Source organism: Tasmannia lanceolata, unplaced genomic scaffold, assembly GCF_043159265.1.
Source record: "Tasmannia lanceolata isolate RefF3 unplaced genomic scaffold, GAP_Taslan_0.1 ptg000002l, whole genome shotgun sequence".
In the NCBI taxonomy this organism is placed as follows: domain Eukaryota; kingdom Viridiplantae; phylum Streptophyta; class Magnoliopsida; order Canellales; family Winteraceae; genus Tasmannia; species Tasmannia lanceolata.
Genome location: NW_027518679.1, coordinates 37,760,156 through 37,773,448, shown reverse-complemented (window position 1 = coordinate 37,773,448; position 13,293 = coordinate 37,760,156). Strand labels below are relative to the sequence as shown.

The 13,293-nt window shown below is 37.9% G+C and overlaps 1 protein-coding gene across 1 annotated transcript; it reads left to right on the top strand.

Annotated features, from left to right (window-relative positions):
• The first annotated feature begins 2,559 nt into the window (after window positions 1-2,559).
• Window positions 2,560-8,658, top strand: LOC143871955 (transcription elongation factor TFIIS-like). The gene is made up of 2 exons (XM_077376707.1): window positions 2,560-2,902; window positions 7,523-8,658. The coding sequence occupies exons 1-2, from the start codon at window positions 2,726-2,728 to the stop codon at window positions 8,453-8,455; spliced, it is 1,110 nt and encodes a 369-aa protein (XP_077232822.1). The 5' UTR covers window positions 2,560-2,725; the 3' UTR covers window positions 8,456-8,658.
• Window positions 8,659-13,293: the final 4,635 nt, after the last annotated feature.

The window sequence follows — 13,293 nt, the reverse complement described above, 5'->3', positions numbered from 1 at the left end:
CTTAGAATAGCAAGTTATTATTTAATTATGAAGTAGATTTGGGTAGGATTCTTATTATGTGGGAAAGTTACTTAGGATTATGAGATATAAATAAATTGTAATATTTTATTTCATCAATGGAGAAATTATTCTAGAAATTGTGTTTCTGCACAAAGGAGGATTGATCCTTCCCTCGACGTGGATCAAGAGGCTGATCTTCCCTTTAAGAAGATCAAATCACGTTACGAACTGAATCGAGTTCGTAACACCATTTTATTCGTTCTTTATCAATCGAGGTGATGAAAAGCGGAGATGGAGAAGGGGGCTTCTTTGATTGTTCATGAATGAGATCTAACTTGGATCAAGTGCATGATCCATCTTCTTAGATTTCTAAAAATAAAAAGGAAAGCAATTTATGCAACTCTAGCATGATTGCACGCTACAAAACTAGTCACAAACTGCATGACACAACATTGTCATTGGCTTAGCCAGTGAAGCCTACATATGCTTGCAAAGACCAAAGACAAACGAGGGTTTGGAGTAATTCAAATGGAGAAGAGTGATCTCATTTTTTGCAAGAAATTATTTATTACTTGAGGGCCGTAAGTCAAGATTTGTATGAACCCCCTCTGATATTTAATCAATCTACCCATATTGCGATATTTAAAATCACGGCTTAAGTCACTTTATGAACTTGTTCGGTCTAAAGTCACTTGTGGGTTTGGTGTGTATATGAGCGTGTGGGTGAGATGCACGGGCATGCTAGCCTCTGGGGAGGCAAAATTGGAAACTCACTTCGAGAGGTCGATGACCGAATTGTTTTTGTCTCTTGGGATTGGATTTCAGGCGATTGAGAAGAAGAGGGGAATGCCACTTCTTCGTTGGCATCCCCTACCTTTACACATATGGTAATGACCTTTTACATTGTAGACATGACGCCAAATGTGGGGATGTTGACGCACGTAGATTATGAACAACACCTCGACATGCGCAGAACATGAACTGTTAGAATATGTGAGATGTTGGATTGGGTTGAGGTTCACCGTCAGATCGTCTTGGTGTAGATGAGGCAAGTAGGTTAAGAGAGGTAACCTAGCTAGATTAAGCAATAAGATTGAATTAGAAATTAGGCTAGATTACAATCTTCTATTATCATCTCTTTCCATAGTTATCTTGATTTCATTCTATATTTATCATGTAATTGCTCTATATAAGGACTGTCAATTCTCTTTGTAATCCATCCAACTTCAGTGAAATCTTCTCTAAATTTGTCATGAACAACTCACGATATAACATTAATGCGCGCAGAACACAAACGACGGCACCGATGCATGCAGAATGAAAATGACTTTCAAGGTCGAGAGACTGTTTGATTTAACTATCCGACAGAATAACAAAAGCAAAACGCCAGTGTGAGGGATAGTTAAATTAAAGAGAAAGACTCACCTGTGAATATGAATTCATTGCTTCCCTAATCCGAAAAAACCTTCCATTACGAAAAATAAAAGGCGGTACATAAAAAGTAAATGATAAAGATAAATACTAAATAGCTATGCTAAAGTGAAGGGTGCCCTTGCAAAAATGGGCTGAAAGGGCACAAGTCACCAACATGCATTTAATACTCTTTGATTTGAAGCCATCATGAATGCATGATGGTGACTTGCAGCCAATGGGGGCGCCCTTTCAACCCATTAATTTTGCAGGGGCACCCACGAGTTTAGAATTACTCAATACTAAAACATATTTGATTTTGGAGCCTTCCTCTTGGAGATAGATGTCTCCTTATATAGTTTTATTCCCGTAACCGCTCTCTATTACCCCACGTTCTCATGGATGGAACTTTTCTGCTAACTGCCTGTCTCAGGCTCCATTATTTGTATGCCTTCCTTTCTTCAAGGTGGTTATCCCCCCACCTTCCCTGAAATGGCAACTATTGTGCCACTCATTTGACCTAATCCAACTGGGTCATTGGTTAGTAACTCGGTCCCTGCTGACTGATCGAACTTTAAGAAATAAATGTAAGTAGGAGGGAACTTTTGACAACTATCTCACCCTTGGGTTCCACCACTCGCATGTTCCTCTTGCATCCCAGCCTCTTATGACCGATCATACCCCAAAATTAGGTGTAAATAGACCCTCAATATAAAAACAACATTTGACCTAACTCATTTCTCGACTACATTTGAAAAAAAATGTTTTTTACTTGCTTTAATAGAAATATATTCTTTCAAAATTTCTAGTAAAATATGTCAACCAAACACTTGGAGATTCATTCTCTAAGAGAAGTTTTCCCTTCATCCAAACAAACCCTAGTCACTGTCTATGCATCACACTATTGGGCAGATCAATAGTTGTTTTAAAGACCAACTTTTGCTCCTTGAATGTCAACCGTTGGATTTCTCTTAATTCTCAACTTTAGAGGCTTGATCAGATCATTGAAAATTTGGTAGATTTTTGGGCTTTGGCCAGTGACCTTTGATGGACTATCAGTTACAATCTCCGATTAAAAAATGCCACATGTACGGTTGAGATTGGCACTATCCAATTACATAAAATCCAAATAAAAACTACCCTTCATTTCTCTTTCCTCTGATCTCACTCCAAATGCATTTTAGGTCTGAAAAGGAGTGGAGAAAAACGAAGCTCTTTAGGTTTCTGTTCATTCTATTTTCTAGGGTTTGGATTTTTCTTTCCATGTCTAACCTTTCTTTGAGTTTTTAGTGGGATTTTCTGAGGATAGAGAGCTATGGATTCCATGGAGAAAGAGCTTCTCGAGGTCTTCGAGGCTGCTAAGAAGTCTGCTGACGTGGCATCTGGGTCCGATTGTGGATCCGATGGTGGATCCGAGGAGGCCCGATGTGTTGATGCTTTGAAGAGGCTGAGAGATTTCCCAGTGACTATGCAGATGCTCGTGTCCACGCAGGTACGCGATTTATTTCGGATTTTGGTTTCTGGGTTTTTTTTTTTTTTTTTTTTGGTTGTTTGGTTGGAGAAAACGATGGTAGGGTATTTGAGACATTGTACGGTGTTATTCTTATATGAAATGGGGGAAAAAATTATTCTTTCCTAGAAAGAGGATGCATTTGAATTTGATTTCTAGAGGATGTTTGTTATGAACCTGGATTGGTTCGCAACGTGATTTGATCTTCTTAGAGGGAAGATCAGCCTCTTGATCCACTTCGAGGGAAGGATCAGTCCTCCTCTGTGTACAAAGACATGCCTTGGAATAAGTTTCTTCGTTAATTTGAAAATAGGCCATTACAACTTATTTATACGACTAACAAGCAAGGAACCTAATCTTATAAAACTTTATCCAAAGAGTCCCACTAAATCTAAAAAGTAACACAAAACTCTAATCCTAGGTACGGAACAAAATGATAGAAGAGCAACGGAGATTTGCGGAAGGCCCGGACAAAATCAGCATTTTGATCAAGGAAATGCGCGAAGATGAAATAAAGCAAAGCGAAGAAAAGACGGCTACAAAAAGGAAGCGGCGAAATAGAAAAAGAGGAGAAAAGAAGAAAAGAGAGAAAAATCGGTAACAAGAAAAGGTGAAAAAGCTACCAAAAAAAGTTCGTCGCCAAAGAGTCTACCGTTCCCCTTCTCACCCACAACCATCTGTGCATCGACATCCAAATCAGTCCAAGAAAACACAACGAAGGAACTTTGATGAACACCGCGATGAGATCTTTTTGAAAATGGAGGTGTCTCATCCATTGATGAAGACTTACCACAAGACGAACAAAAAGAGGGAAAAGGAGAAAGACTTTCGGAATGTGCGCAAAATCTGATTTTTCACCAATTGGTTAGCAATCTCCAACCTTGAGGACAAGGTTGATTTCAAGGCGGGAGGAATTTTACGTGCTTATCTGGCCCCACTTGGAATAAAATAAATTAGTTTTAACTATGAAACTTTTAGTGATTGGTTTCTTTGTTGTTTGGTTTAGGTATGACTCTTTGAGATAAGGGTTATCCAGATTAGGGATTTTCTACAAATAACTTGTACGTAACCTTTCTTTAGAAATTAATGAAGAAAATTGTTTCAGAAATTGTGTCTAGTGCACAAAGGAGGATTGATCATTCCCTCGAAGTGGATCAAGAGGCTAATCTTCCCTCTGAGAAGATCAAATCCATTACGAACTGATTTAGGTTCGTAACGCATTTTTGAAACAGATACTTTCATCTTCTGAAAATCATCGTGCAGGGAATTCAAAACCTCCAAAGATGTTTTCATGGCGCAAGACCGACTGCTCTGATACCAATTGTTACGAACCTAAATCGGTTCGTAACGGATTTGATCTTCTCAGAGGGAAGATCAGCCTCTTGATCTACTTCAAGGGAAGGATCAATCCTCCTTTGTGCACTAGACATAATTTTTGAAACAATTTTCTTCATTAATTTCTAAAGAAAGGGTACGTACAAGTTATTTGTAGAAAATCCCTAATCTGGATAACACTTATCTCAAAAAGTCCTACCTAAACCAAACAACAAAGAAACCAATCACTAAAAGTTTTATAATTAAAACTAATTCCAAGTGGGGCCAGATAAGCACGTTACAGTGTTTTTTTTTTTGTATATTTGGATGAATTAGTAGATTGGAGTTGTTAAGAACCCAAAAAAGTTAGCAATGTGATTGATCTACTTTTTAGAGGGAAGATCGGCCTCTCCTTTTCTGTGCAAAAACACAATTTCCAATATAAATTTCTTCGTTCCTTCAAAAAAGGCTACTTACATGTTATTTATAAGGAGGGTTTTGGTTAGGTGTGCAACTTGGGTCGGGCTCAACCCGAACCCGACGGGTTTAACCCGATTTTGGCTCGAGTTGGGTTGGGAAAGGCCAACCCGATTTAGTTTAGGGTTGAGGCCATGGCAACCCGACACGAAACTAAACCCGACTTCCCTTCTCTAATTTTATCTTGATTTTCTTTGGCTTATTGTAATTTTCTATTTGGCCCAAGGTGAACCCGAACCAACCCGACTCTATTTCGGGTTAGATGGGTTGGGTTAGGGTTGAGAGATTTAAAGGCGGGTTGGGTTAGGGTTGACCATCCTCAACCCGAGGCTTGGGTTGGGTTGGGCTAGGGTTGAGAGAATGCTATCTCAGGTTGGGTTAGGGTCGTTCTCAACCCGATCCATCCCGACTCGAGTTGCAACCCTAGTTTTGGTAACGAGTGTGCATTGTAAACATAATTTCACACACGTCTTGAGAATGTTTTGAGATTTTAACAAATGTCTTAAGACTTTTTCATTGGAAACATGTGTGAAATTATGTTTCCAATGCACCTTAATGAGTGCAACCAAAAATTACTTGACCACTTCCTCTAAAACTCCTACGCACGCCAATCTAGATACTTTAATCCTGATTTCTATGACTCATACCCATACCAAACAACTAAAAGCAGAATCCAAACTAATTCATTCCACTCTAAGTGGGACCCATCTAGACACGTAACAAAGGTTTTAGATGATGTGTGGATTCTAGAAGACGAAAGAACATTAAAGGTTTTTTCCAATTTCTTTAACCTAAAGAAAATATATTCATGAAAAGGAGTATATTTGATTTTGTTTCTTGGGTTTCGATGTGCTTTTGGATGTACACCCAAATTGCAGTTTGGTCTTTCTAGGCTGTAGACTGTTTCAAATGCAATTGCAGTTTGGGCTTACTTAGAAGAATTAGTAGGTTGAGACTTTTGGACAGTGTTAAGATTGTGAGGAATAGAACATAAGGGGTAATAGAAAATTACTTCATAGAAAAACCATAAGGGAAAGGGAAAAGAGAATATGGCCTCGGAGAAAGGGATGTATTCCAGGATTCGAGGAACCTCATTTTAGCAGCTGAACACTTCAAGTGATCTATCACATACAGCTACTCATTATAAAATCTTCAGCACCACAGCATTTTTTTTATCTGGTCACCAAGACATTTCACCTGTACAGATCCTTTAATATCATGTTATTTAAGTATTCCAAAGTGTCCCCAAGTGTCCGCACATCATTAATAAAAAAAAGGAAATGTCTAGCCCCGTGTTTGAAATCTCGTTGGCATGACAAGAAACTCGCCCGACTTGACAAGGATTTTTCTTGGCCGCGTTTCGCGTTGCCCCACATCTGCATTCCGTGTTTTGCCTTACGGAGTCAATAGAAACTCCTTTTGACTCTCCCAAGTTATGATCGCGTCAACAACATTCTTGGCCGCGTCCGCGTCGAGTTGATTAGGATTTTTCTTGGCCGCATGCCGTGTCACATCCGCGTTTTTAAACACCGGTCTAGCCAATGCTGGAAATTCATATGGCTTTTTTGAAGATGAGCTGGATTCAGATTGTCATGCACGGAGGTGATAATGGAGCTTTTTGTTTTTATTTGTTGTTTTTTAATTTTCTCTTTCATTCTCTACAATAATTGAATTACGACAGGTACTGCGTTGTAAAGCGGAAAAAGGTGTCTATATCAAGTCCCAGGATTCGACATAGCCAGATTGTCGAATGTGGCAAATCCCAAAATCTAGGATATGGGAATACTGCAGTATATTTTAATTACTTTTTAATGTTATTTATGGTTATATAACAAGAGGTATATAATAGGGATTTATTTCTGTATGAAAAACTTAGCTTTCGGATGGATATAAATCAAAACCTCCAGTGAATGTAAATTTTTATCAGTTAAATTCAGGAAAAATTGGAAAAAAATGTATCCTGTATTGCTGCATCCTATTCTGTTTGAGTGTTGGGATCCAGCATGTTTTTGACATAGCTATTTTCAAGGCTAGAAGAATTCGGGCAACACACAGCAGTTATGGAGCTTCAACTTTTTGAAGTATTTTCTTTTACAATGAATATTAATTGTTATTTGATTTTTTCCATGATTGTTTTCTACTTATGATTCTCATAGCATTGTTTACCGCCAACACGTTTTTTATCGGCTATTTGAGTTGAGTTGGGTGCATGCAGTATCTTGCTTCAAGTTTGCTGAGCTGAATTTTACTTAAGCCCTATATGTATCTTTTCATAATTTTTATCGTCTGTTTTAGCCAGTGTACCTTTTTGAAGGAGTTAATGAATACAAACCCTCAATTCATTTAGATCTGTTCCAGCTCAAGTGTGAGTCAGAACTTAACTATGACTATATTAGATAAGTTAACATTCGATGCTTGTGCGCCTTATTTTTGTTGATGAGAGGCTGCAATGATTTTTATTGAAGTTGGTTGGCTGGAGATCAGGGGCTGGAGATGGGTGTAATGAGGTTATAGAAAGCAGAATGTCTTCAGCTATTTTAGTGGCCTTCATGTAGCATTTTCTCTTCAATAATATGTTTCATGGTTTGGCCACTTATTTTCATTTTTTTTGGCTTTTTTCTTAACAAATATTATAATCTTTTGTTGCATTCTTGCGACATTCAAGGCGTTGCATCATGTACTCTCTGAAAGTTTGCAATCTCCTAAGATTAAATATGGCTGGTTGGTGCTCATTTTATAGTGAATTAAACTCTTAATTATTTTCTTTTCTATCTTAGCTCTCCTTTCATAAGGTATTTTTTCTACTTTCAGGTCGGAAAACGTCTTCGGTATCTTGCAAAACATCCAAGGGAGAACATCCGGGGAGTGGCTTCTGACTTGCTTGAGACTTGGAAGAAGATAGTCATTGAGGAAACAGCCAGAAATAACAAGAAAGATAGCAACCCTGATGGTAAACATTCTATGAAGATTGAAGCCAAATCCGAGAGGGCACTAGTTGTCAAGGAGGACACTGTCAAGGTTGAGAAGTTCCAAAGTTCCGAGGACATGAAGGTTGAGAAGGTTTCAAGGTCAGAAACTGTCAGTGTTGAGAAGGTCGATAGGCGTGAATCAGTAAAGGAACAAAAGGTTTCAAGGTCAGAGACTGTGAAGGTTGCGACTGTCAAAATGGAGAAGATTGGTGGGGCCCCTATTGGGCCTCCAAAGCTGTCTTCAATGGTCAAGTGTAATGATGCATTACGCGACAAGTTCCGAGAACTTCTTTTAGAGGCCTTTTCCAAAGTTTCTAGCGAGGCTGATGAAGAAATTTTGGATGAAGTAAATGCATGTGACCCAATACGTGTGGCTGTACTAGTGGAGTCTGTAATGTATGAAAAATTAGGCCGTTCTAATGGTGCGCAAAAGGTCAAATATAGATCCATAATGTTCAACCTTAAGGATTCAAACAACCCGGATTTACGGAGAAGGGTTCTTCTCGGACATGTCAAACCAGAGAGACTCATTGATATGACCCCTCAAGAGATGGCTAGTGATCAAAGGAAACGTGAGAATAATCAGATTAAAGAGAAAGCTTTATTTGATTGTGAGCGTGCGGGAGCTCCGAAAGCTACGACTGATCAGTTCAAGTGTGGTCGATGTGGGCAGCGGAAGACAACCTACTATCAATTGCAAACTCGGAGTGCAGATGAACCGATGACAACCTTTGTAACATGTGTAAACTGTAATAATCATTGGAAGTTCTGTTGATACTTGTCATCATTCTGCCATCCTTGTTTATTATAATGACTGAGATGAGTTACAAACTCATCCTTCCATTTCCCCCCGTTTATGAATCAAACATTCGTGCATTTAGCCTTCCATAAGCCTACAAAAATATCTCATTATGCTTTGACTTTTGTAGGTGTAATTTGTTCTAACATTTATTTGAGAATTTATTGTGTATTTGGTTAGATAGCTATTAGAAACTATGCCATTTCCCAACTAAATAGATAAATTAGTTACTAACTTTTAGTGTTTTGGTTATACTTGTTAAAGGTTAATATTTTTCTATTAAATGTGGCTGCTGGCATTGACAACTTACCTTTACCAAGTTCTTGCTATCTATGTTGCCTGGATTCGGATATGGGTATCTGATAGAAGAAAGATTGGATGTGTATTTGGATCCTCTAAATTATTTGATATGCTCCTATGTGGTTCTGAAGGATCAGATACAAGTATTCCTTATTGGATACTCAGGACTTTCAGTTTTCTGAAAGATCTGAGTATTTTAGCTTACTATCTTTTTAATGTTGGATCTTTTTGTTATTGGATTTATTATTTTGCTTAGACAGGATAAGTTGGGTGGCGCACTATCTGTTCTATAAACCATGCCGTGCAGAATCCTTATGAATGCCTTTTTTTTTTTCCAATCTTACTCATAATGCTTGGATGTTGGATATCTTTACATTTTTGCAGCTCTTCTTTAGGAAGCTATATATTGCTTCACATTATGACTAACTTTAGGTTTCTGAATGTTACTGGTCAGAGACTGGCACTGTCCTCTAGATATTCATGGAACATGGTCCTCATTTGCAGAGATTTCTTTTACCTATTGGGACCAAACTCTGGCACTCTAAAGTAATGGCTTATCTATCTTTTGATGTCTTGGTCTGCATTTTAATGCCTAATGCATGGCTGACCTTTCATTTTCAGGTGTCTTGAAGATTTGGATCCTCACAGGCATCTCTGGAAAATGCACATATTTCCAATTTGATCTTGGGTGTGCACACACAGTTTTGGAACCGTTTTGAAAACAGAATGCTAAAAGCAAAGACAGGCAAAAACAAAATATCAGGTAAAACCCTTCTTTAGTAGAGATTACTACTATGTAACCTTTTTGTTCATGCAATTTTCACGTGATAAAGGGAAGTGGAAGGAGAGTGGTGGTGGTTTGCTAACATTTGAGCTCCCATGAATTGCCTCTGTCTGTTTCGAGTTTTGTTATATTGCTAGGTTGCATTGGTTTAGATGCGGTGATGCCTACTGTGAAACAACCAATTACTCCAAAAGCTTAAGCTGTTAGAGATGGTGTTATTTAATCATTTAGGGGCCGTTTGGATACGCGGATTTTAGAATCCAGGTTTTTAGTTTGAAAAAGAGGGTTCATGAACAGGCTGCTGTGTGCTGTCCTGGCAGCGTTTCTTGGATTTTTAATATCAAGGAGTTGTTGGGTTTTAAACCCAGGACCTGCCACGAGGCAATACCGTGTGAAACGGCCAAGTACTCAAAAAGCTTAAGCTGTTAGAGATGGTGTCATTTAATCATTTATACTACTACAACTCCCACAACACTCGTGACTCCTGACCACCTTGTCTTGACAGCTTAATATTGTGCTTGGATCATCAAGCCATCGATGTATAAATGATGTTTATGGCGATATCATTGGTTTATATGCAGAGGTGTGAGAGACTCTTAAGTCTTAACCACCTTTGAAAGAGTATGATGCTATGCTTGGGCCTTGTGTCTTATGCAGTGTTTAAAAACTCGGACGAGAACTCATACAAGCTAAAGATTAGTTGACTTACGTCCATGTTATACTTTCTGTTTTTTTTTTAATTTCAAAATATACATTTATTCCCCCTTTTACTGAAACCTATGATTTATGTTTTTTAAAATACTTTTTTTTTGTAACTTATCAAAAAAATTTAAACCTTTATTCAATTTTTTAAAATAACTTTGGAGTGGATGGCTCTCTCTCTCTCTCTCTCTCTCTCTCTCTCTCTCTCTCTCTCTCTCTCCTTAGGATTTGTTTTCTCTTTCCCTTTTGCACTCTTCCTTTATGTTTCACATTTTCCTCTCAAGTGGGCTCTTGTTGTTGATGAAATTTATTAAGGTCAGGAAAAGTTAAGGGTTTCTCATTTTCATCTTTAGGTCTTGGGTGAATTCTAAAATTTACTGTTGTATGTAGAGAACAAACATTATTAATTTATTTGTATTAGTTATTTGCTTATAAATAATCTAATTACATTATGTGGCGATAAGCTCCAAGTTCTTCATTGGAACTACAAACATATGGTTATGATGTTGGGATTCTTTTGTCCATATGAACACTACGTAGCACTTTTATAAGTTATAAAATATTTTGATTTTTTATTTATAATTTAGTTAGTAAAAATGATTAGAAATAGATGAATCATGTGTTGTTATTTTATATTTAAAAAATATGGACTAAAATATTTTATTGAGAAAAACATATTCAGATAAAAAGGACACCATCCACCATGAATAGCAGTTTCCTTTTTCTGAAAATAATTATATACCAAACAGTGGATTCTTGGCTAATGGTTTTGCTTTTAAAAGGAAAAAAACATCAAGTATTAATTTTTTTTCATAAACCAAGCGGGCGAGTATCCTCAGACTTTGTGAAAAAATTCATCTTTTTGATCCGATGTCGCTTGAATCTCCCAAAGTTCTTGTAGATGGGATACTAAATATATCTATTGAGTGTAGAGAGAATATAACCAAACATTTGAGCATTTGCCTTGAATTGCACTGACTGGGATAGTGACATGCATTGTTAGAGGCTTGTAACCTAGGTTTTGGTTTCAGTATGTAGCTTATGCTGATGGTTTCTCCTTCCATTCAACCAATCTATGATTTTGGATGCTTATAAAGAAGTTTTTGTATAAATGATTCCATTTAAAATATAAGTCAAGTGAGTTCCATTTTATGCTTCAACTGGCCACGCAAACTAAACATAGTGTTTTTATCCATTACATGCTCCATATCACTGATTCCATTCAATGCTGAATATCTTTCACACACTCACATGACTTCTTTGGATCTCCTCCCCACAACTTCAGATATTACTTTATATTAAGCAGCTCAATATATGAAAACTAATCCAGAATGAGATTTCTTCCCCATTCCCAGTACTGAGCAAGGTTTATAAGGAACTGGAACACCATATTCCCTCCCAAGGAATCTCCTTTCGCAGGTATGGTGCTGTTTCAGTGCGGGCTGCGAGAGCGGTACCAAATCGAGGCAAACTCTGAATACTCAAACAGGGGTCAAGGTTGGATGCCAAAATTTATGGATCATCCATATTTTTATCAATATTTTTTTTTTCATTAAGAAGATACTTCTTGTGTTGCAGAGAATCTGGCGAGCTCACCGTTTGAGTGAAATTGAAATAAAGAAACAAACTTATGAGGCTGGGATAAATGGATCTATTTGAAACAATGAATTGACTTTTGAGGGCATATTATGCTTATGCTAATTACTTTGTTGTGTCAACTATTGAATTTGCTACCCTATTTCTTTTGCTCCGATTGCAGAAATCCATTCTCTCACCACCAATGCTGTGAAGCTCGGATTGAAGTGCTTTCAATTTTAGAGCGGGCTTTAGTTTTGTTTTTTTGAAAGGTGAGAGAGGTCTTTAGTCCAACCAAGAGTCTTCACTATCTCGGGAGGATGTATCTTTGGTCAACCGGTTCAAGTGGCACCGAGCCGATGGGCTTACTCTTAGCCGATTGGCTAGGTGATGTTGTAATTGACAGGGTTGAGAGAGGATATTCTAGTTGCATTTTCTTTGCTTTTATTAGAAATAATAAGGGGTGCAGCTCGGTTCGGGTTGAGCTTGGGTCGGGTTCGGGTGGAGTTTTCCCAACCCGGGTTGAGTATGAGTCAAGTACGGGTTGAGGGTTTGGGCAACCCGACTAAAGTGAAACCTGACATTTTTTATCAATTTTTTTCTTGTAAGCTTAAAAGCTCGGGTCGGGTTGGGAAAAAGGGTTCCTCGGGTCGGGTTGGCCACAATCTGTCCCAATCCGACTCGGGTTCGCACCCCTAAATTGAGAATTCACTTTTTTTTTCTTTAAAATAAAGGAATCCTCTATCATTCAAAAAAAAAAATAATAAAAAAAATTAAAGGGATAAGGGAAGGCTCTCCCTCCCTATAAATTGGTGTCTTCAAGTGGGGAGATGAGGATGAAATGGTTAAAAATCAGGAAATAAAAAACAGGACACCAGTGGTGGCTAAAAATCAGGAAACAAAATATCACTCTTTGGGAAAAGCTCCAAAGAGTGATTCCATTCAATGTTTTAACCCTTTACATGGTCCATGTAAATGATTGCATTTGATGTGAATATCTTTCACACGCTCACACGACTGTTTAGTATCTCCACCCCACAAATAGGGTTATAACTTTAGGGAAATGATAATTATGATATCACAACCACTGTATTTTGATGAACGCACTCCTAACTTTATCAAAAAGTACGGTATGGCCCGCACCATAGGATGATCCAAACCGTTCATTAGATGGGCGAGAGCTTAAAATAGGTTGTACCCCAAAAACCATTTCCATAGGTTGATCGTAACCCTCTGAGCTATAGAGGGACTGAATATTACAAGGTTGATCCTAACCCTCAAGAGATCAACCTATGAAAATGATTTTTGGGGCACAGCCTATTTAAGCTGTGGCCCATCTCATGCGGATCATCCTATGGTACGGGTCATACAGTACTTTTTAATAAAGTGAGGAATGCGTTCATCAAAATACAGTAGCGGTGATATAATTTCCCTTACTTTATATTAAGCTTCA